General features: G+C 43.9%; 1 protein-coding gene across 6 annotated transcripts in view; it reads left to right on the top strand.

The window, feature by feature from the left end:
• The first annotated feature begins 11,541 nt into the window (after positions 1-11,541).
• The window catches only part of kcnt1b (potassium sodium-activated channel subfamily T member 1b), a 433,004-nt gene continuing 420,751 nt past the window's right edge, over positions 11,542-23,794 (top strand). For 4 of the 6 annotated variants that reach the window (XR_015760695.1, XM_087998271.1, XM_087998272.1 and 1 more), the window contains exon 1: positions 11,542-11,874. Coding sequence is in view for 5 of the 6 variants with exons in the window: in XM_087998271.1 (XP_087854397.1) it covers positions 11,615-11,874 (260 nt within the window). In the remaining variant the exon portion in view is untranslated. The remainder of the gene's footprint in view (positions 11,875-23,794) is intronic. The other 2 variants (XM_043720459.2, XM_043720458.2) reach the window with 1 other exon arrangement.

Genomic DNA, 23,794 nt, shown 5'->3' with positions numbered 1-23,794 from the left:
TGTGATTACAGATATTACTATAATGTCGCTTGGTGTAGCTCAAAGGGGAGGTGGTGACCCACAGGAATTAATAATTCAGGTCACCTGACTAATGTTCTGGGATGTGGGTTTGAATGTAGTGGAAATATGAATTCAACAATTTTTAAAAATCTAGAATTTAAATAGTTATGTACTGGTGACCATGTAATCACCTGTGGTTCTTCTAACAACCCATCTAGTAACCTTCAGGGAAGGAGATCTGCCATCCTTACCCAGTCTGGTCTACATGTGACTCCAGACCCACAGCAAAGTCATTGACTCTGAACTGCCCTCTGAAATGGTCTAGCACTCCATTTGAGGGCAATTGGGGATTAGCAATAAATGACCACATGTCAAGGCATGGGTCAAGAATTGGAAAATGGGGTTAAAATAGTTAGGTGGTTGTTTATGACCAATATGCATGCAATGGGCTGAACAGCCTTTTTATCTGCTGTAGACTATGATATGCCATGAAAGAAAATGAATTGATGTCTCCATCAGGTGGCGCTCATTTACCATACAGGATGTTTGGACAGTTTCTTGTGTAGTTTTAAACATTCACAAAAGTGCATGAGCACAGGATAGGAAATCCATTAATAGTATATGAAAGCATAATTCAGCAAGTTTATTCAATACTGATGTTGTTTATACTGTAATACTGCTGTGCCAAAAATGCTGAAACTGCTTGAAATGGTGTTGGTAGATTAAAGCGTGACCTCTTGAAAAATAAGATTGGCCAATGTATCACAAAGCTTACAAGCCTTCCTACACTTTATTGTGTAGTTTACACTTCGTGTTAAAAGACATTTACAAAATCCAAAAATACTTGCTACTGCAAAATCGGTCAATGTTCAACAATAAAACTATTAAATAGCAAAGTACAATCATAACTGCAATGTTTAACTTTTAACTTTGTTCTTTCTTTCTATTTTGTTCTGTAACTATGTACCTGTACCTAAGATGGCACCTTGTGTGGGGGTGTTATACATTATACTTTCGTATTTGAGTACGTGTGACAACAAAATCAAAATTACAGCCTTTTTTTAAAAAAAATGCCATTTTCATTTATTTAAAGCTGGATTATTAACAGTAAAAAAGCTGGAAATTTTGTTAAACCTCCTTCATTTTGCTGATATGCTCATTTGAAGCAGGATCAGTTGAAGTCCTTGTAATTACTGCTCTCCTGTTGGCCTTCAGTACAAAAATATTTGAGTCCAGAAGATTGCGCAGAGGCTTGGTCAGAGTACACCTGGGCTATTGTGTACTCTGACCAAGCCTCTTTATCTGCAAGAGCAAAGCACATTCACCAGACTTATCCCCAAGACTGGTGGGATTGTCACTGAGGAGAGATTGGGAGACCAGGCCTGTATTCTTTCACGTTTAAAAGAATGAGTGGTAACCTGATTGAATCAGAGAACATTCTCATGGGGCTCAATTAGGTAAATACAGGAAGGATATTTGTCCCCTGGCTGAGGAGTCTGGCATTAGCGGTCACAGTCTCACAATGTTCTTCAGAAGGCTTGATGGGCTGAATGGCCTGTTTCCACACTGTAGGGATTCTATGAATAAGGGCCTAGCCATTTATGCCTAAGACGAGGAGAAATTTCCTCAGTTAGAGGGTGACGAATCTTTGAGATTCTTTATCCTGAAGACCTGTGGTAGCTCAGCCATTTAGCTCAAAGACAGAGATTGATCGATTTCTTGATATTAATACTGTCAAGGATTTTGAGGGCGGTGCGGGAAAATGAGATTGAGGTACGGAAACAGTCAAGACCAGAATGAATGGTTGGGGGTAGGTTGGGGGGGGGTGGGGTGGAATGGCCAATCCTGTTCCTGTTTCCTGTGTTTCAAAATACATCGGAAATACTTCTTAATGGAAAATACATCGCTGACCCTGATTCCGTTCTGTTATGATGCCATTCATAAAGTTGGTGACAACACAAATAATAGTTCATGGATAATCTGATTTGTAAATCAATCAGTGGAATTTTGAATGCATTTGGATGCAGTTGTGGGCAGTGGATAAACTCGAACCTCTCCCTGCCAGTTTCCAGCACAGCAGGGTCAGTCTGACTTCAACCCTCTCTGCTCCAACCTGCATTTACCAAATCCCCTTATAGCTCTCAGAACAAAGTATCTACTCTGATTGGGATTCCAGTCTTCATCATCTGATTTGGAAATCCCAAACTCTTTTTGTTACAGAGATAAGATATGACTTAGTGGCCACCTTGGAGTTCAGGTACAAAGTTCATTGAAGTTTGCGTCACAGGTAGACAGGGTGGTTAGGAAGGCATTTAGCACTCTTGCCGTTGTCGCTCAGACCTTTGAGTCTCAGAGTTTGGAGGTTGTACAGAACATTGGTGAGACCTCTTCTGGAGTACTTGTACAGATCTGGTCACTCTGTAACAGGAAGGATATTATTAAGCTAGAGAAGCTTCAAAAGAGATTAATCAAGAGGTTGCTGGGAATGGATTAGATTAGATTCCCTGCAGTGTGGAAGCAGGCCCTTCGGCCCAACCAGTCCACACCAACCCTCTGAAGAGTAACACAGCCAGACCCATTTCCCTCTGACTAATGCATCTAACACTATGGGCAATTTCCCATGGCCAATTCCCCTGACCTACACATCTTTGGACTGTGGGAGGAAACCAGAGCACCTGGAGGAAGCCCACACAGACCCGGGAGAATGTGCAAACTCCACACAGACAGTCACCCGAAGGCTGGAATAGAACGTGGGACCATGGTGCTGTGAGGCATCAGTGCTAACCACTGAGCCACCTTCTTGAGTTACCGAGGGCTTGAGTTATAAGGGAAAGCCTGATAGGCTGGAACTTATTTCACTGAAGCATAAGAGATTGAGGGGTGACCTTATAGAGGTTTATAAAATCATGAGGGGCATGCATAAGGTGAATGGCAGATGATTTTTCCCTTTGGTGAGGGATTTCAAAACTAGGGGGCATATTTTTAAGGTGAGAGGAGAAAGATTTAAAAAAGACATGGAGGTCACTTCTTTTGCACAGATAGAGATTCAAGTGTGGAATGAACTTCCACAGGAAGTTGGTGGATGAGGGTACAATTACAACGTTTAAAAGACATTTATAATCCAACAGGAAGCATTAGCTTTCAGATGTACCACCTGATGAAGGAGCAGTGCTCCAAAAGCTAGTGTCGATTAGTTACAGTGTGGAAGCAGGCCCTTCGGTGCAACAAGTCCACACCGACCCACCAAAGCGCAACCCACCCAGACCCATTCTCCTACATTTACCCTTCACCTAACACGATGGGCAATTTAGCATGGCCAATTCACCTAACCTGCATATCTTTGGACTGTGGGAGGAAACCAGAGCATCCAGAGGAAACCCACGCAGACACGGGGAGAATGTGCAAACTCCACACAGTCACCTGAGGTGGGGATTGAACCCAGGTCTTTGGTGCTGTGAGGCAGCAGTGCTAACCACTGTGCCACCCAATTAAACCTGTTGGACTATAACCTGGTGTTGTGTGATTTTTAACTTTTCACGCCCCAGTCCAACACCGGCATCTCCAAATCATGACAGAAATAACTACTCACACAAACATACAGAGACACACATAGACACACACAAGTGCACATTTAGTCAGATGGACACACAGTCTCACACACACACACAAACACATATGCACACACATAGACAGAAACAGACATACCTTCAGTAGGAGTGGGGCTGTCAAGGCTGAGCTCCATGATAAATCTTTTCACACAATCTTGTTTGAAATCAGCTCATTCAGCACAATTCCGAGCATGAGCCTGAGGGCTGGTTTGCACAACTCAGCCAGGCACTGAATAAAATTGCTGAGCCATTATGATAGCTGCAAGTAGCAAATTAACCTCATTTAAGAAAAAATAATGATCCTAGAATTTCGCCTTTGCAGCTGGGACAGTGTTTATTGTCCATCCCTTGTTGCCCATAAGAACTGCCTTCTTGAATTGCTACAGTTGGTACAGTGCAGGGACACACGCTGAGGGGAGTTGCAGGATTTTGACCTATTGATTCTGAAGGGACAGCAATATATTATGAGGTCAGGATGATGAGCGGAAATTGCAGTGGTGATATTCCCAAATATATACTGCCCTTATCCTTCCAGGGCCTGGGTCTGGAAGGTGCTGTCTAAGAAGCCTTGGTGAATTTCTGCACAGCATCTTGTGGATACCACACGCTATTGCTACTGAGCGTGGGTCATGGAGGGAATGGATGTTTGTCAATGTAATGCCAATCAAACGGGCTGCTTTGTCCTGAATGGTGTTAAGATCCTTGACTTTTTTTTTTGGAGCTACATTCATCCAGTATTCCTATGCATTTTCTATCCTGTTCCTTTGAGATGATGGAAGCCATGTGTTTAGTAGCTGCCTCCTATTGATACAGGGATAAGTGAACTGGCTTAAAAACCTCATTCACTCTGTACTGGAAAATGTTACTTTTAGAGGGAGTGTGAAAAATGGTCCCCAGTGATCCCACAGTACAGTTCAGAGTCAGCAGATTCACCTTTGCTGAAGTCAATGCACCCCGATCTTGCAGTTGGCACAAGGAGAATAATTAAAACAAGTTTGATAATAAGATCTCCAGTCAAATACTGTGGGTTGTAATGTTATCAACTGGTGCACAGGATGCAGTCTCTGCTCCTTTCACTGTTGACTGAATATTTTAAAATCCATTATTAAGATAACTGTCGAAAAGATTGATTGGGAGCTGGGGCGAACGCTTTTTTTAAATGCAGCAAATTGTTCTGATTTTGAAGCATTGCAGCAAAGGGCAGTGGAAACTGATTCCACTTCAATAGGGACTTCCAAAAGGAATGGGGTAGCTACTTGAAAAGGAAAGCGAATTGCTGGGGAAAGAATGGGGGAGTGGGATTCGTTGCATCGCCCAGAGCTAGTACTGAACCACGACTGACACGATGGGCTGAATGGCTTCCTCTCACGCTGTTTGATTGTAGAATTAAAAGCTTGCAAAGATAAACCTGGTGCTGTATCCATGTCCAGGCTGTGTTATCATGGAAGAAAAACAGAAATCTCAGCAAGTTTGGCAGTATCTGGGGAGAGGGAAACACAGTTAATGTTGCGAGTCTGATATGACTATTCTTCCAAATATTTCAGATCACTAGCATTTGTTGTATTTTCTGTGTTATCATGGGGTTTGAGGACTTTGCTTGTGGGATCTCTTAACTGGAGCCAAGGTTCTCAAATGAGTCACAGAATAAATCAGAGAGAAAGGGGAGTAAAGGATGCTGTGATTTGGAGTTGGTGCCAGAACAGAAGGAGTTAAAATGGAAGATGGTATAGCATGCCTCAGTTTCAATACATTAAATATAGTCAGTCCCAATGATGTAGTTCTGGGTGCGTGAGAGAGAGAACGTAATTGATGGTCACGATCGTGTCAGAACCCATGTTCCAGAAATGGAAGGAACAGTGTTCAGACACAAGTCTGCTTCCTACATTCTTTGTGTTCCAATGACCTTGCCTGATTGATCTGAATCTCTACTATTCTCGCAGCTGATGAGTCAAGCTGAATGGATGACGGCAAACACTATCCACTAGTTGTGATAAGACATATACACAACGGAGTCAGTGTGCAAACAGATGCCCTGTTCAGTAGGTATTGCTCCCAGTTGCTGCTTCTTGGTTATGGTTATTTCCCCACTTGCTCCTACAAAGCTGGGCCACTGCAATGCTGTTTGCCCACTTCACCTATTGGTATTGAAAAGTGGCTCCTTTTGATTGATCACTCAGACAAGGTAACAGAGCCCCGTGGGCTTACGATCTCTGACCCTCTCACTGACCTGAAGTGCCATCGGGGTAAGCCATTCAGGACTGAGATGAGGAAGAATTTCTTCACTCAGAGTTGTCAACCATCAGGAATGAAGGGCTTATGCCCGAAACCTTAACTCTCCTGCTGATTCCTGATGAAGGGCTTATGCACAAATCATTAACTCCCTTGCTCCTCGGCTGCTGCAGAAATGAAGGGCTTTCGCCTGAAACGTTGACTCTCCTGCTCCTCGGACACCGCCTGACCTGCTGTGTTTTTCCAGCACCACACTTTTTGACACTGATCTCCAGCGTCTGCAGTCCTCATTTTCTCATTAGATATATTTAAGAGGAAGCTAGACAAGGCTCTTGCAGCTAAAAGGATCAATGGGGAGAGAAAGTCAGAATGTGATATTGAAATTACATGATCAGGCACAATCATATTGAATGGGGGTGCAGGCTTGAAGGGCCGAATGGCCTACTCCAGCACCTATTTTCTATGTTTCCACTGTTTCCCCAATGCTGACATTTTCTTAACTGCAGGAAATGAGCAATGGTATCCTCATGCATCCTGACCAACACAGATCCCACTCTAATATCAGCCAGTGACAGTAAGGAATGATCGAAAGTGGATCTACAACATAAGAACAGACAAGACTAAAACACAAATAGCAATTGCTGGAAAATCTCAGCCGGTCTGGCAGCATCTATGGACAGAAATCAGAGTTAACGTGATCCTTCTTCAGAACTGATGGTAGCCACTGAAAAGTTGATAATAATCCCAAAGGTGGAGTGGGAGCATAAATGATAGGTGGAGATAGAAGTCAAAGAAAGAGAAAACCAGTCAGACAGACAAATGAGTGGTTAAAGGTCAGTCTGGGGGAATGAATAGCTGCTAATGGGGGCAATGAGAAGCTGACAATGGGTTTTGTGTGGTAGCCTCCCATGCGATGACAAGGCCTGGGTGAGTGGGGGTTAGGGTATTGCAGTGGCTGAAAATAGTTTGATAGTTCTGATTTCCAGCATCTGTAGTCCTTTCAGTTCTTTGTTTAATAAGAACATTCAAACTAGGAGCAGGAGTAGACAATTCTGCCATTCACAATCATGGTTGATCTCAACTTGGCCCCAAATCCACTCTTCAGCCCTCTCTCCGTAACCTCTCGACCCGTTACTAATCAAAAATCCATCTATCTCCTTAAATTTACTCAGTGTCTTAGTGTCCATCACATTCTGAGATAGTGAATTCCGCAGGTTCACGACCCTTTGAGAAAGTAGCGTGTATGATCTGCACCAGTAGATATGGGAACATTACCCAGACCAATTTCAATGACACCTTTGAGAGAGATGGGTTTATGAACTAGGTCCCATTTGTAAAGTCAGTGCTGATAGATTCATGTGTAATCATTAGATGCATGCACCCTGATGATCTGTGAATGCTGATTTCTTTAGGAGGACATTGTTGAACTTGTTGGGGATTAATGTGCTCACAAGAGCACATTGGGGCAGCACGGTGGCTCAGTGGTTAGCACTGCTACCTCACAGCGTCAGGGACCTGGGTTCGATTCCAACCTCGAGTGACTATCTGTATGGAGTTTGTACATTCTCCTTGTGGGTTTTCTTCGGGTGATCTGGTTTCCTCCCACAATCTAAAGATGTGCAGGTTAGGTGGATTGCCATGCTAAACTGCTGACAGTGTTCAGGGATGTGTAGTTTAGGTGCACTGGTCAGGGGTAAATGTGGAGTAATGGGGAATGGGTTTGGTGGGATACTCTTCAAAGGGTCGGCATGGACTTGTTGGGCTGAAGGGCCTGTTTCCACACTGTAGGGATTCTATTAGGAGGTAACACTATTCTAGAATACTGAGCAATTGTACACTGTCAAAGGAGAATGCTTCTGCAAGAGATGGTAGGAGAAAGTGAGGGCAACAGATGCTGGAAAGGGTCAAAGAGTGTGGTGCTGGAAAGGTCCAGCTGGTCATGTAGCACCTGAGGAGCAGGAGAGCCGATATTTTGAGCATAAGCTCTTCATCAGGAATATGTGTGTGTGGGGTTTGGGGGATGGGAGTTGCCCAAGGGAGCTGAGAGATAAATAGGAGGGGGGGTTGGGGCTGGGGATAAGGTAGCTGGGACTGCGATAGGTTGATGAAAGTGGGGGTGGTGATGATTGGTTGGAGCGAAGGGTGGAGCGGATAGGTGGGAAGGAAGATGGACAGGTAGGACAGTTCAAAAGGGCAGTGCCAAGTTGCAGGGTTGGATCTGGGATGAGGGCGGGGGGGGTCGAGAAAATGAGGAAACTGGTGAAATTGACATTGATTCTGTGTGGTTGGAGGGTCCCATATTGCTGAGTTTAAGCTATTTGATTCCAACAATGCAAGTCACCTCACCTACAGACTAAACTGTCACCATCCACACCCAACAAATGAGTGACCATATCTATCCCCACATCTCCTGCTCACTGTGCAGCACCTCCATTATCTGCTTCTATCAGTTACTGTGAACAGTTATAGTCTCATTATTGAAGGAAAGATATACTAGTATTGGAACCAGTCCAGAGAAGGTTCATTAGCGAGTTTTGAGAAGATTTGTGGCTCAGGTTGAGGTTTTGGATGTAGGTTAGAGAGCAAACCTACATTCAAAGGTTCATTAGGTTGACCACAGGTGAGGTGGGATTTTCTTATGAGGGGAGGATTTTCTTATGAGGGGAGGTTGTGTCGGTTGGGCATGTACACATTGGAATTGAAAGAATGAGAGGTGACCTTATTGAAGCAATCAAGACTTCGAGAAATGTTTGAAGTTTTGAATGGATCGTTTCAATACTAAGGCATTCAGAGCTATGGGCCAAGTTCTAGAAAATGAAATGAGAATATTGAGGTAGTTGATTTTGACCAGCACAGACACGATGGGTTGAAGTACCTTTTTCTTTGCTGTATATCTGTGTGACTTGATGACTATGAGGGCTTGACTGGGTAGATGCAGAGAGGTTGTTTCCCCTTATGGGACAGTCTAGGACCAGAGGGTCCGATCTCAGACCAAGGGGATGCTCATTTAAGAATTGAATTGAATTGAATTGAACTTATTGTCATGTGTACTGAGGCACAGTGAAAAGCTTTGTCGTGTGAGCAATACAGGCAGATCACAGAGCTAAGTAGCATAGATAAGTAAATAATAGATAAACAGCGGCAAAAACAAAAACACAGGTACAGGCAAATGTTAAAGAGTTTGTCAGTCCATTCAGTATTCTAACAACAGTAGGGTAGAAACTGTTTCAAAACCGGCTGGTGCGTGTGTTCAGGCTTCTGTACCTTCTCCCCGATGGTAGAGGTTGTAGAAAAATATTGCCAGGGTGGGATGGATCTTTGAGAATGCTGGTGGCCTTTCCTTGACAATAGATTCTATAGATAGGATATTGGCCTTTGTGATTGTCTGGGCCGAGTTCACCACTCTCTGTAACCGAAGAGAAGAGGAGGAATTTCTTCTCTGAGAGGGGATGAATCTGTGGAATTCTTTACTGCAGAAGGCTGTCGAGGCTGGGTCATTACGTATTTTCAAGGCTGAGAGAGACAGAATTTTAGTCAGTAAGGGAATCAAAGGTTATAGGAATAAGCTAGGAAAATGGAATTGAGGATTATAAGATCAGCCATGATTGGACTGATGGGCTGAATGGCGTCCTCCTGCTCCTGTACCATATGCTTTTATTGTTCAGTTTGTATTGATGCTAAAGATTTAAACACACAGTGGAGCCCGAAAGATTGTGATCATTGGGGTGTTCCAAACATGTTGTGATTTACTGACAAACAGCTCCACAAAGAGGTTTGGACAGAGAAAGTGCAATCCCCTGGTATTTATAATTGTGATCTTTAACAGCAAACACTCAGTTCGGGAAAATTGTACAAACTATCACTGCTTGGGGAATGCATTCAACCACATGGGGAGTGGAAGGGTTTTCAACTCAAGTTTTGACCAACTTGGTTGGAAGGGGGACTGAGCAGAGGACCAGGGAATGTCTATCTACCTTGTGCTCCAGCAAAGGTGGAGTCTGTGAGGGCAAACCTAGAAACCAATGACCGACAATAAAGTTTACTGGACAGAGTTTACCTGCAAAGGCACATTAGACAACCACAAAATGATTGAGTTTAAGGTGGGGTGTGTGTGGAAAGCTGGAGAGGGATTGACTTTGAATGGAATAACTGTTGAACTTGCCAATAATAGCATGGACCCCAGAAATATCAAAGTAATGAATGTGTGAGTCTTGCCTTTGACAATGAAATGCTTCTATCTCACTCACCCCATGACTTAATGAACATTTAACGATCACATTTAAAACACCCAGTGTATGGGGACCAAATTTGTCCATGGAACTTGATTGTCTTTTGTCACTATCGTGGGTTACACAGTCAGAATCTAGGATTGAAAATGCCACTGTGACCAGCAGTGAGGGGGGGATTGCTTATGTCAAGGGAGCCTTGTGACCATCGCGTGTGCTCAGGACTAATCCCTCCTCAAACATTCTGGAACAAACAACACTGAATATTTACCTCAAGAACATGTGATAGTTTCTGGCAGTGAGCACCCAAGGAAATTCCCAGATAATGTTTGGCAGTGAAATTTGAGAGTCAGTCCGGCATAGAGAACTGCTGTTTACTCCTAATGACATCTGGTGGTTTGGTTTCAGAACATTAACTGCAAAGAAAAGTTAACATGGATGCCTTTAGACATTCTCTGATCTGTAAACAGACTCTAAGCCTGTATTGTACATCTGGACCACACCTGATAATGTCTCCCATTAAGTTTAAAAACATGAAGCAACTTTGTCTGTGCATTGGACAAGAAGCAGCTGAGAGTGAATAGATTCATTGGGCAAAATACAATCAATCATTGTCACTGATTTTAAATCATTGATAATCTCAGTTTGTTTAAAGGCATTCAGTGATGAGGCAGATAGATCTTTGGAGAGAGATAAGTGAGTGAATAGCGGGACAGATGGATGCACAGATAGATCAATAGATGAATACATGGGTGGATGGATGGATGCAAAGAGTAAATAGGTTGATGTAAAGGTGAATAAATAGATGATGGATAGATGAATAGATGGATGGATAGATAGATGTGAGAATGGATTGATACCTGGATGGATGGATGGATGGATGTATAGATGGAAATTTGGATTGCCAGATAGAAAGTTGGATAGATTGATACATACAGAATGAGAGAGGGGGATGGAAGGAGAGACAGAAAAATAGAAAAAGACAGTACATAGTAGACTAACTATGCAGCAAATAATTCAGTCTATGTGCGGATTGGGTATGGAGCTGCCTATTGAATTCTTGTGGGTGGAGGGACTGACTTGATGTGGGACACCCTCTGGTGCAGCAGAAATCGCCTCTTTCCACCTTCTCCCCTTTCCCCCGCCCTCCCTACCCCCCCCCCCCCCCCCTACCCTCCCCCCCCCCCCCCACCCCCCCCCCCCCCCCCCCCCCCCCCCGGCAGCCCCCTCCATCGCTCTCCTGTGGAACTGCCCAGTGTCATCTCCAGCACGAACAGGTGATGTGGCTGAGGAAGCCGGGCGGAAGGGAGAGCCTGTTCCCGAGCTGCTGAGAGTCAGAGCAGCGGGAGAAGCCGCAAAGCTGCCCCGGGGAGCTTCATCTCAGCGGGGCAGGAAGATTGGCTTCAGATCGCTGAGGGGCAGGGAGCGCTCAGCCTGGGAGGGGAGGATTGATATCCCCCCCAGTGGAAGTTGAGCATCTTCCTCCTCCGTGCCCACGCCTCTCTCTGTCTCTCTCTCCCCTGCCTTGGTTGCAGCTTGTGTCGGGCGGGAATGAGGAGTGAGCCGGGCCCGGGAAAAGCGGCAGCACGGCCGGCGGATGGGGCGGTGTGCCTGGGTCACTCCCTGCCCATCTCGGTGCTGAGGGGTGTCGCCAGGTTCCGGCTCCTGTGTCCGGTCAAGCAGCGGGCGATTGCTGACACTTGGGTGAAAGGAAGCGGCGCTGAGGCAGCTCCAGGCGAGATGTGCACTGAGTGTTACACCAACCAATCCTTTGTCTTCGACGATGGAATCGCTGATACATACGCGCCCAGGTCAGTCTTTCTCTTTAATTTCCCTTCCCCAGCCCCTGGGTTTGGAAGGAGGTGGGATGGCATGGCAATAACCCCCCCTGGTTTTTTTTTTGTGTGGCTGTTCTGGTTTTGTCATGGTGAAATTGACTGTCCTGTTCAGGGTCTGCGGCAGTTTCCAATCCTCCCTCCCCGCGTGGAAAGAAACAAGTTTTAAGAATTGACCACTCTCTCCTAAGTTATTATGTTTGGGGGGGAAAAAAAAAGAAGGAATCCCAGTGCAACGGCGGCCACTGTGACCAGGACTGGAGACTTCACCCAGGCTTCTTTGGGTCGAATCTCACTGGGACAGCAGGTTAGGGCAGAAAGGAATCGTCACCCCCTCCCTGCAGTTACTCCCCCTTTTCTCCCCCTCTTTTCCCACCCTCTCCAAATGCGGTAACTTTCCGCACGCTTGGGGGGGGGGGGGGGGTTTGCACACACACACACACGGTTGTGGAGAAGCGAGCCAGTGTTGCTGGTCCGAGCTCCTGGTGCATTCGGAGGTTTGACCACGAGAGTTGGACTGACTTTGCAAAAAGATTCTTTCGGAGCGAGTCCCCCCAGCTGCGTTAGTATCGAAACTGTCCCCCCCTCCCACAATTGCAACGATACGGCTGCATTGTTCGAATTAGATTCCCTACAGTGTGGAAACAGACCCTTCGGCCCAACAAGTCCAGTAACAGTTACCCACCCAGACCCATTCTCCTACCCTATACTAATACACCTAACCTGCACATCCCTGAACACTATGGCTTGGCCAAAATGCTTAACTTTCACATCTTTGTGACTGGGGGAGGAAGTGCAGCTCCATGCAAGCAGGGTGGGATCGAACCCGGGTCCCTGATGCGATGAGGCAGCAGTGCTAGCCACTGAGCCACCGTGCTGCCCAAGTTGGCTTCTTATTAATTCAGTGCAATTTACCGGGTCGCTTTCACGTTATTTTGATCTGGAGACTGGTATAAGGACCTAACTGAAACTCCTTAACCGTCTTCACTTTCGGTATGATACCAGTGGGCAGTTTACTGACTGCAAGGCTACAGAGGGAAAGTCTGCTCATGCTGCAAATGCTTCGACCCTTGTCGTTTCTTTCGTTGGTCCAAAAAGAGATTTGTGTTCGGGACTCACTTTATAGAAACGTCTAGTCGGCGCAGTCAATTTCACCCGCACTGTTACATTTCTCAGCTGGGTGGATGCTGCTGTCCAACGGATCTTGCATTTCTTTTTACTACATCAGAAACATTGACATTTTGTTTCTCATTGGTCCTGTTGCATTTGAATATTCTTAACCCCCATAGCTCTGGCCAGTGGCGGCTGATCGTTGATACAAAGAAGTTGTAGTACAGCTGTAGTAAAAATTCCCCTTTAAAAGCTACAGCCCGTTAAGGAGAGAGGTAAACTGTACAGTATTGTCCCCGCACTCAGCTTCCCCCCCCCCCCGCATAAGCCAAATTGATTTTTTTTATTGTTAATGGAACAGAGTAGCAAAGTAGGAAAGTGTGGCTGCAATTGTACAAAGCATTAATGAAACCGCTGAAAATGTGTTGCTGGAAAAGCGCGGCGGGCCAGGCAGCATCCAAGGAGCAGGAGAATCGACGTTTCGGGCATGAGCCCTTCTCATGCTGCCTGACCTGCTGCGCTTTTCCAGCAACACATTTTTCAGCTCTGATCTCCCAGCATCTGCAGTCCTCACTTTCTCCATTAATGAAACCGCATCTGGACCACTGCCTGCGTTTGTGGTTCCTTACTTGAGTAGGCATTGGAAGCAATTCAGATAAAGTTCACTAGATTAATCCCAGGCATGAAAGGCTTGTCTTCAGAGGAGGGATTGAGAGGTTTAGGCTACAGTTTACAAGGACGCGAGATCTAACCCAGGTATATAAGATGCTGGAAGGAGAGGCCATTAGTTTTAGCGCAAGGAGTAACAATTTTAATCGGAGATGAGGAGAAATTGCAATTCTCAAAGATTCTTAAACCTTTGGAATTCGCTGCCCCAAAGCGTGGGGGATGCTGGGACATTGAGTAAATTTAAAGAGGAGATAGATTTTTAATTATTAACTAGCAATCAACAATTAGTAGTTAATTAGTTTGAAGGGTTAAGGAAAGTGGACAGGGAAATGAAGTTGAGGCAGAGATGGCATCAGCCACGATCATAATCAAATGAGGAGCAGGCGAGAAGCTGAATTGCCTATTCCCCCTCCGAGCTCTTATCTTTTTATTGTCCAAATACACTTGCTGCAGGAACATCGGTATTAATCAGTGTCATGGGGTTTATCTCGATACATTGCCAGGTTAATTCTGGGGGCCACAAAAGTCTGGGGGCCACAGCAACAACAGAAAATCAACTCTATGAAGAAATAAATTGTTACCTGACCCCCAAATTACGAAGATCAAATTAGAGTCATAGAGACGTACAGCACGGAAACAGACCTTACGGTCCAACCAGTCCATGCCGACCAGATATCCCAACCCAATCTAGTCCCACCTGCCAGCACCTGGCCCATATCCCTCCAAACCCTTCCTATTCATATACCCATCCAGATGCCTCTTAAATGTTGCAATTGTACCATCCTCCACCACATCCTCTGGCAGCTCATTCCATACACGTACCACCCTCTGCATGAAAAAGTTGCCCCTTAGGTCTCTTTTATATCTTTCCCCTCTCACCCTAAACCAATGCCCTCTCGTTCTGGACTCCCCGACCCCAGGGAAAAGACTTTGCCTAGTTACCAGATCCATGCCCCTCATAATTTTGTAAACCTCTATAAGGTCACCCCTCAGCCTCCGACGCTGCAGGGAAAAATAGCCTGTTCAGCCTCTCCCTGTAGCTCAAATCCTCCAACCCTGGCGACCTCCTTGTAAATCTTTTCTGAACCCTCTCAAGTTTCACAACATCTTTCCGATAGGAGGGAGACCAGAATTGCACGCAATATTCCAACAGTGGCCTAATCAATGTCCTGTACAGCCACAACATGACCTCCCAACTCCTGTACTCAATCCTCTGACCAATAAAGGTTGCATCTGCTGCATGGTCGAATGAACACAACAACCAAAGGCAGGACTTACACAATTAAATGTAGGATCTTGGGAGAGAGAGAGGCAAGGGTTCAGGTACATTATTCTTTGGAAGTTGTATTACAGGTAGACAGGTTGGTTAAGAATCCCTGATGAAGGGCTTTTGCCCGAAAACATCGATTTCGAAGCTCCTTGGATGCTGCCTGAACTGCTGTGCTCTTCCAGCACCACTAATCCAGAATCTGGTTTCCAGCATCTGCAGTCATTGTTTTTACCAGGTCGGTTAAGAAGGGGTTTAGCATGCTTGCCTACATTGCTCAGACCTTTGAGTTTGGTCGTCATGTTGAGGTTGTACAGGACATTGGTGAGGTCTGTTCTGGAGTGTCCACTCTGTTCTGGGAAGAATATTATTAAGCTGGAGATGGTTCAGAAGAGATTTATCAGGATGTTACCGGGAATGGAGGGTTTGAGTTATAGGGAGAGGCTCGATGCGCTGGGACTTTTTTTCACTGGAGTATGGGAGGTTGAGGTTTATAAATTGTGACGGATGTGGATAAGGTGAATGGCAGGTGCCTTTTTCCTAGGGCGGGGGATTTCAGGACTAGGGGACATATTTTTAAGGTGAGAGGAGAACAATTTAAAAAAGACACGAAGGGCATTTTTTTTTAAAAAAAGAGAGTTGTTGGTGTGTGGAATAAACTTCCAGAGAAAGTGATGGGTCCAGGTACGGTTACAACGTTTAAAAGACATTTGGATAGGTCCATGAATAGGAAAGGTTTGGAGGGATTTGGGCCAAGTGCAGACAGATGGTTGAAATTGGGATAATGGTCAGCTTGTGCCTGTGTGGTGTACGATTTTGTGACAATTACAGGGAAATCTGAAAGGTCACAGAGGTCAGACTCTCTCTCTGCCTTTCCAGCGATGCTGCCAGAATTATTGAAGATCTCCAGCTCTTCCGGTCTGAAATCAGTTTTGTTGACCTGCATGCAGAAAGCAGCAGGGCGGAGTATTCTGGGGTCTTTGGCAAAAAAAAATGCCATGGATTCTGATTGTCCTTGGAGAAAGGGGATTGAGATGGGGATGGAAAGAATCTGGAAGGGGGCAGGCTGTCATTTAGGAAGAATAGAACATAGAACAATACAGCACAGAACAGGCTCTTCGGCCCACGATGTTGTGCCGAACATTTGTCCTAGCAAATGCTGAAGTAATAGTGATCAAAGTGAAAAGCTGTGCAAGGGATTAAATCCTCATTGAAAAGAAAGCGAATCTGGGTGATTTGGAAGATGTCTTGATTGTTGGAAATAGAAACAGTACTGGCAGGACTTCAGCAGGTCTGGCAGCATCCGTGGACAGAGAAAGAGTTAAAATTTCAAGTTTGATTTGACTTCTTTCTAAGTTCAAAAGAATTTTTCTTCTTCTGAGGAGTTATATTAAATTTGAAACATCAACCCTGTTTCTCTGCCCGCGGACACTGCTCAGTTCCTCCAGCACTTTTGGCTTTTATTTCAGATCTCCAGCGCCTGCAGCATTTTACTTGTGATTAATTGTCGGAATTTTCCGAAGTTACTTTGTCAGACTCAAGTGGCTAGAGACTGGGAGGGAACAGCTCCGCTTGGAAAGTGTTCAGAAGGCGTGATTCCAAAGAGAGAAACTGTTACTTGTAGGATTTTTTTTTTGTCACCTTCTGACAAATCTGCATCAATAGTTTATTGTGAAGCATTATTACATTGTGACTTGCATTGGAACAGAGTGTTTCCTGAAAGGGTAACTCCCTCCTCTGGGAGCAGAGACCAGTTGGTGTGATAAAAAGTCGTTTATTATCAACTCGGGAAACTAAAATGAAGGAACGATGCTTTCATTGGAAGAGTGTTTCCTGAAAGGGTAACTCCCTCCTGCGGGAGCAGAGATCAATTGGTGTGGAAAAAAAAAATTGCTTTTTTCAACTTGGGAAACCGAAATGAAGGAATGATGCTGAAAGCCGTTAGATTGTTGATTAACTGTTTAATCGAAGGGAGAGGTGTTACAGCTGCAACATAATTTATATGGTCAAATTGCAATTCAATATAGTTAGGCTCTCGTAACCGGATGCAGGGAAATGATAATTGCTGAGTTTTGCATTGGAATTAATGTATGATATGAAACCTCGGATTGCAAATATCTCCAGTGAGATGCAAAATATTAATATCACACAATCTACTCTTCAATTTAAAAAAAATTAGAGTTACTCGATTTCTGGTAAGGAAGTCATGGGTCTTGTTGAATGAACTTGGTTATCTGCTTTTTGATTAGATTAGATTACATTACATTACAGTGTGGAAACAGGCCCTTCGGCCCAACAAGTCCACGCCGACCCGCCGAAGCGCAACCCACCCATACCCTTACATTCACCCCTTACCTAACACTACGGGCAATTTAGCATGGCCAATTCACCTGACCTGCACATCTTTGGATTGTGGGAGGAAACCAGAGCACCCGGAGGAAACCCACGCAGACACGGGGAGAATGCTTTCTTCTAGAATTCTGAATGGGACAATAAGTGGGAGTTACACTCTTTAAATAAACCGTACTTTATATCGAACAGATAGTGAACCAATCGGACTTCTTGCCCACTGGTCCATGCCAGTGTTTGTATTTCTTTTGACACCCTTTAAAAGGAGCTGAAAATGTATTGCTGGAAAAGCGCAGCAGGTCAGGCAGCATCCAAGGAACAGGAGAATCGACGTTTCGGGCATAAGCCCTTCTTCAGGAATACCCTTTAAAAGTAGCCAAACTATTCACCTCAACCACTTCATGAGGTTGTGAGTCCCATACTGTAATCACTCTCTAGTTAGGTATGTTTCCCTGAATTTGTGGCTTTGGTTGTAGCTGTCTTCAGTGTGGCGTTTCCAGTTTTGGACTCCGCTGACAAATACAAACACCTTCTTTACCCTAATCCAATCAAACCCCTTCAGAGCTTTAAAAGCTTCGAATGCATCACCAACTCAGCTGTCTCTCTTTCAGAGGAAAGAGTCCCAGTTTGTTCCATCTCCCATGGCAGTTTACAACATCTTTATATTAATGAATACCGTGCCAGAAACAAACTTACCAATGTCAATGGAAACATCACCATTTCAATTAGTCAAGACTCTTAACATTTTCTTGACTCAAGTCAAGCATGGAGGCCACCAATCATGTTTCCTGTTGATTTCTGGTCAATGCTATTACCAGCATATACCCATAACCCCAAGCAAGCAAGCTTCTTTTCTGTAAATATTACCATTTGACTACTTAGACATGCTACTGACTAGTTTTGGAAACAGTAAAGGATAGGTTGGGCAACGATAGGAAAAAAGGGTAAGTCTGGAATAATAATTGAAAAACTGGGTATGTACCACAATTTGATTACCAGGTGAGACGCAGACAGAATATTTGGCCAATGTTTCGAGCACAATTCATCAAACGAAAACCTTATTTCGTTAGATGCTAGTCACCTTGTTGTACCCACTCAGCTGTGCATAGCTTCTGATTGTAAATGGTAATGGAACAGTGGGATGTAGAAGATACATCGATTTCTAAATCAAAAGATGAAATGTCTTGTTGACCTCCCTGCTATCCCAGCAGCTGGATAGTTTGCGGTACATACTTTTATAAATTCCCCAATAATTGTCCAATTGTATGTTGAATGAGTTCTGGGAGAATTGTTCTTACAACCTCTCTTGTCAACTATTTAAAAATAAATGTGGTTGGTGAAGTGAGACTTTCTGAATCTAGTCCCTTTTTGGTTTATATTGGTGTCCATATTCCTCTATCAAATGCAATAAGCCACGTGCCCTCATTATGCATAATTCGTTTGGGCAAATGTCAATCTTTACTAATGAGAAGAATGAATCTTTACCAATTTTGTAAATGCTTCCTCCTGTGCAGTCCCTTTAATATTCAAGTACTTCTGTCTTATAACTGGAGTTCTTGAAGTGAAAACAATTTCTAGCTGTGAACTATATAATGACAGAATAGCTCCCTTTGAATTGCATTCCATTTTTCTGTTAATATAAACTAACACTTATGCTTGTTTTGAAAATTTCCAACTATTGCCTTGATATCTTTGAGGACATGTTATGACTTTCCTATTCATCATGTTTCCATTAATCCTGTAATCCTTCTTTATTGACATAATCCATCAAGCTTGCTTTCATGTCCTCATGTAGTGTACGTGCAGCAAGTGTTGGTGGTTTAACTGTATTGATCTATCTCCAGTATCTCTGCTCTCACCATTTAACGATAGGATAATTAAGTTATCACATTTCCCTTAACCTCTTCACCTCCAGCAAGATGATAAAAAGATCAACTTGCATTCGTGTAGCACCTTAACATACTGAAAAACCAAAGGTACTTCAGAGCATCTTATCAGACAGTATAGTAGAATTACAGCACAGAAGAAGGCTGTTCTGTCCATTCTTCTTGTGCTGGTCTTCTGAATGATCGATTCTCTGCCTTTTCGCCAAAGCCCTGCAACTATTTCCTCTTCAGACAATTGTTCAAATTTTCTCTTGAAAGCCACGATTGAATCTGCCTCCACTTGCTAACCCCTTGCCCCTCGTGTCGTTGTGCTGCTTTTGGGAAAGTAGATGTCTACCTTTTATTGACCCCTCTGCCATCAACCTCTCCCTCTATCCAGTGATCCAATCGTTATTGTAGCATTGTCAGAAGTGTCAGCGATTTGCAGAGATGAAGCCCGAGAGTGATTTGAAAATAAGAATGCGAGGGTCAAGGACCAAGTGCTCAAAGCTCTTGACAACTGAAGGTACAGCTGGAGTGAGGAACACAGCCCAACAAGATTCAGTTCTCTGTCAGGAATTTGGAAAAGAGGTTGTTCACGCTGGCAGGGAGAAAGTGAGGAATGCAGAGGCTGGAGATCAGAGTCGAGAGTGTGGTGCTGGAAAAACACAGCAGATCAGGTAGCATCCGAGAAGTGGGAAAATCCACGTTTCAGGCATAAACCCTTGTTTCATTCCTGATGAAGGGCTGTTGCCCGAAACGTTGATTCTCCTGCTCCTCGGATGCTGCCTGACCTGCTGTGCTTTTCCAGCGCCACCCTCTCGACTGTTGATGCTGGCAGTGAATGTGTCCCTCTCCAAATTTGCCAAAAGTCTTAATGGCTTCAACGTTGCAGTCATTTAACTCGAGTATTGAAAAAGAAAGGATTGTGGATTGGCTATGGTGTAGGGGTAGGTGGGTGTGGGCGAACGTTGGTGATCAGATTAGGTGTAGATAATTACTTGGTTCTCCCTTTGAACGTAAGCCTTTATTGCCCGATAGGAAGTTTACTTAGATGGGCCTGTCTTTTCTCTCATCTTCATTTCTGATGGACAAATTTTCGCTCTTCTAAAGAGGGAGGAATGGCAGATATATTTAGCTGATTCTGAAGGGTGTCGAGTAATTGTGTTCTTTCTCCATGCTAATCAGATTAGTTGAGTATCATCTCATAAGTTCAAAATAATTATAAGGCCACACTGGAGCTTATCACAGTATCCATATAGAAAGTGGGGATAAAAAATCCTAGGAACAAGAAATTCATTTCACTAAAGCTGATCATACTGTGTGTCTCAATCCCTTCTCTTTCCGAAGGCACCTGTGATCCAGATTCCAGCCTCCGTATATCCATAAGGTTTTGACTGCGTGAGTTCTGCTTGCCTTCTCCATCTCAGTCTTGCAGTATTAACAACCCATTAATGGCTTATGAAATTCCTTTTAGCGTTTAACAGGTTTGAGACGCATTGTGAGACCATGCAAAGAGAAAGTGTATATAAATGCTTCAGTGTCAGCTCCTGACATTGTATGTAGCAATTCATGACAACTGTTATGTTTTGAGTGCATCATTTGTGTTGTGAGGGGAAGCAGTCTAAGCCTTTTAGCGTCTTTCACACAAACTGAGCTGCACACTTCACCAGTAAAAACATGTAATTGACTTACTGCTTTGCATATATCTTCCTGCAGAACATATTGGATTTAGATTAGAGCCTTTCAAGAAAGGAAGATCAGTGCAGAAGGGTAAAATATAAACTGGAACAGATTTATGTCAAAAGATGTTCTTGACAAAAAGAAAGAATATCCATTAATACAAAAAAAACGATTGGATGAATGTTGTTTTGGGGATAGGTTTCAACAGCAACGTCAATCTTTTTATACTTTGCTGTCACTCATGGATGTGTTGTGTATTTCGAACACTTTATTTTTATTTTCAGTTTTGCCAGGACTTGTTTTGTTTGCTTAATTAAACCCTTTCACTGGTCACCTAGTTTCACTAGGTTTCCCATGCATTTTCCTTCAAATATTATTTCTTTTCCCCTTACTTTTACTTTTCGGAAGCATTTCTTTTATAAAACTGCAGTAGATGACAATCCCATTCTACAGTGTGCCATGTAGTGGCAGTATTGTGAAATAAATCAAGGCCAGGCAGTAATTATTGAGTTCAGATTTGTTGTAGGAGGTACGGTTAGCCACTCAAATCCAATGAAAGATGGATTGTAGCCTTTCTCTGTGTTTGTTACATGTAACACTGTTTGACAGTGGCTTGGAGTTTGTGGTTGTAATGACAATGAGACTGACACACATTGTCATTATTATGACGGTAACTTGTCGAGCCATGGACATCCAGACATCCCTGTCAGTGATGTACTGTCCCTCCAAATGGCATATTGCTGCAGCATTCCTACAGAGAATCAATTAGAAATCATTGATTTGTTGGGAGCTTTATCTATTTAAGTGTTACAATTGCTGCTAAAAAGGAAAATAAAAGTTAACAGAAAAACAACAGACCCAAGCTGGAATGGCATAATGGCTCAGTGGTTAGCACTGCTGCCTCACAGCACCAGGGTCCCAGGTTTGATTCCAGCCTCGAATGACTGTCTGGGTGGGTTTCCTCCCACAGTCCAAAGATGTGCAGGTCAGGTGAAATGGCTGTGCTAAATTGCCCATAGTGTTAGGTGCATTAGTCAGAGGGAAATGGGTCTGGATGGGTTAGTCTTTGGAGGGGCGGTTGGGCCAAAGGGCCTGTTGTAGGGAATCTAATCTAAAAGATGCTTGAATTCTGAAAGTAAAACAGAAAATGCTGGAAACACTCAGCAGGTCAGACAGTATTCATGACGAGAAAGACACCTAATAAGGCTTATTTTTTCAGGTCGGGAATAAGTGGGTGTTTATTCCTATATCATGGTATAATTATTTGTCACCTACCTCCCCGTCCTCAAACATTTTACTCTTGTTCTCTTTTAATAGAAATTAAAACTGTAGTCTGTTTTTAGATTTAAAGTTGGTGTGATATTTATATTTTTCCTTTAATCTCCTGCCTAAGTCTAAATCTTCCTTTCAATTTATGTACAGTTTGTTTAAGTACAATTTCATATTGCTTGCTTTCTACTTTCTGCTTTTCTAACTGTGGGAATTCTTCAAACTAGTCATTGGAATGCCACCCATTCATTAAAAATAGTATCAGTTTTAAAGTGACGCTGAAAAGGAGAGAGCCTGTACTCTAGGGGCCACTGATCCCTGGGACTGGGGAGGAGTGGACTTGTCATACAATCCCTACAATGTGGAAGCAGGCCATTCAGCCCATCAGGTCTACACTGACCCTCTGAACAGCATTTCACTCAGATCTACATCTGTACTCTATTCCTATAACCCTGCTAAGCCACCCAGCCTGCACATCCCTGGACACTGAAGCACTTTAACATGGCCAATCCACCCTAACTTGCAGATCTTTGGACTATGGGAGGAAACCAGAGCACCCAGAGGAAACTCACGTAGACATTAGAATGTGCAAACTCCACACAGTCTCAAGATGGAATGCATCATGCAAGTCCACATACGTATGCCGCAAAAAGACATGTGTATATGTGAAAATGTTAAGCATTGTTCCAAATGTAACGGTGTGTTACATTCTCTCCGGAGCCACATTCCTGAAAGGGAACCAGGTATAAAATGGCTGAATGGGGTATTATCTTGAGGAGGAGTCTCCATGGCTGAGATTTGCACAAAAGTCAATTAATTTTTGTGAATGGGATGTTGCAAACTAGGAACAATCTGATTAAAATTCCAACCATTTTCCACGGCTACTGCACCCTTACATTGCCATAGGCTTTCAGGCTGTATGGGCAACACTTGGATGGATAAGAAACCAGACAGTTATTCTCTCCTTTCAGAGTGTCAAAACCACATGGTACAAAAGCTTCAACTGTTCCTAATATTTTAGCCGGACCTTTAACTGGCACACCAGCAGTTGGGCTGAAAGTCATTTCTGTATGGTGGCTCAGTGGTTAGCTACTGCCTCACCGCACCAGGGACTCAAGTTCAATTCCACCCTTGGACGACTGTCTGTGTGGAGTTTACACATTCTCCCCGTGTCTGCATGGGTTTCCACCGGGTACCCCAGTTTCCTCCCACAGTCACAAAGGTGTGCAGGTTAGGTGAAATGTACATGCTAAATTGCCCATAGTGTTCAGGGATATGTAGGTTAGGGGTAAATGGGTTTGGATTGGTTACTCTTCGGAGGGTCGGTGCGGACTTGTTGGGCCAAAGGGCCTGTTCCCCCACTGTAGGGATTCTATGTTTTAGCTAAACTGGAGTGAGCAAGCCAGGTGTGTGTCCCACTGAATTGTCCAGCATTCAGAGCTCCTTCCCAGAGTGTGCTGGGTCTTCCTGCCCATGCCATCTCTCTCAGTCATTGTAAGAGCTAAAGATGAAGCTGGCAAAACTGAAGTAATGTCTGTTAAACACTTAACGTTTCCAATGTCTCATTATATCCACATTATAGGAGGGATGTGTTTGCACTGGAGAGGAGATTTACCAGGATGTTGCCTGGGATGAAGAGTTTCAGTTTATGAAGAGAGATTGGACAGACTGGGGCTATTTTCCC

The sequence above is a fragment of the Chiloscyllium plagiosum genome, unplaced genomic scaffold (assembly GCF_037043375.1).
Source record: "Chiloscyllium plagiosum isolate Xiang-an unplaced genomic scaffold, Cpla_swu_hap1 HiC_scaffold_21, whole genome shotgun sequence".
In the NCBI taxonomy this organism is placed as follows: domain Eukaryota; kingdom Metazoa; phylum Chordata; class Chondrichthyes; order Orectolobiformes; family Hemiscylliidae; genus Chiloscyllium; species Chiloscyllium plagiosum.
This window is presented reverse-complemented; position numbering and strand designations above follow the sequence as displayed.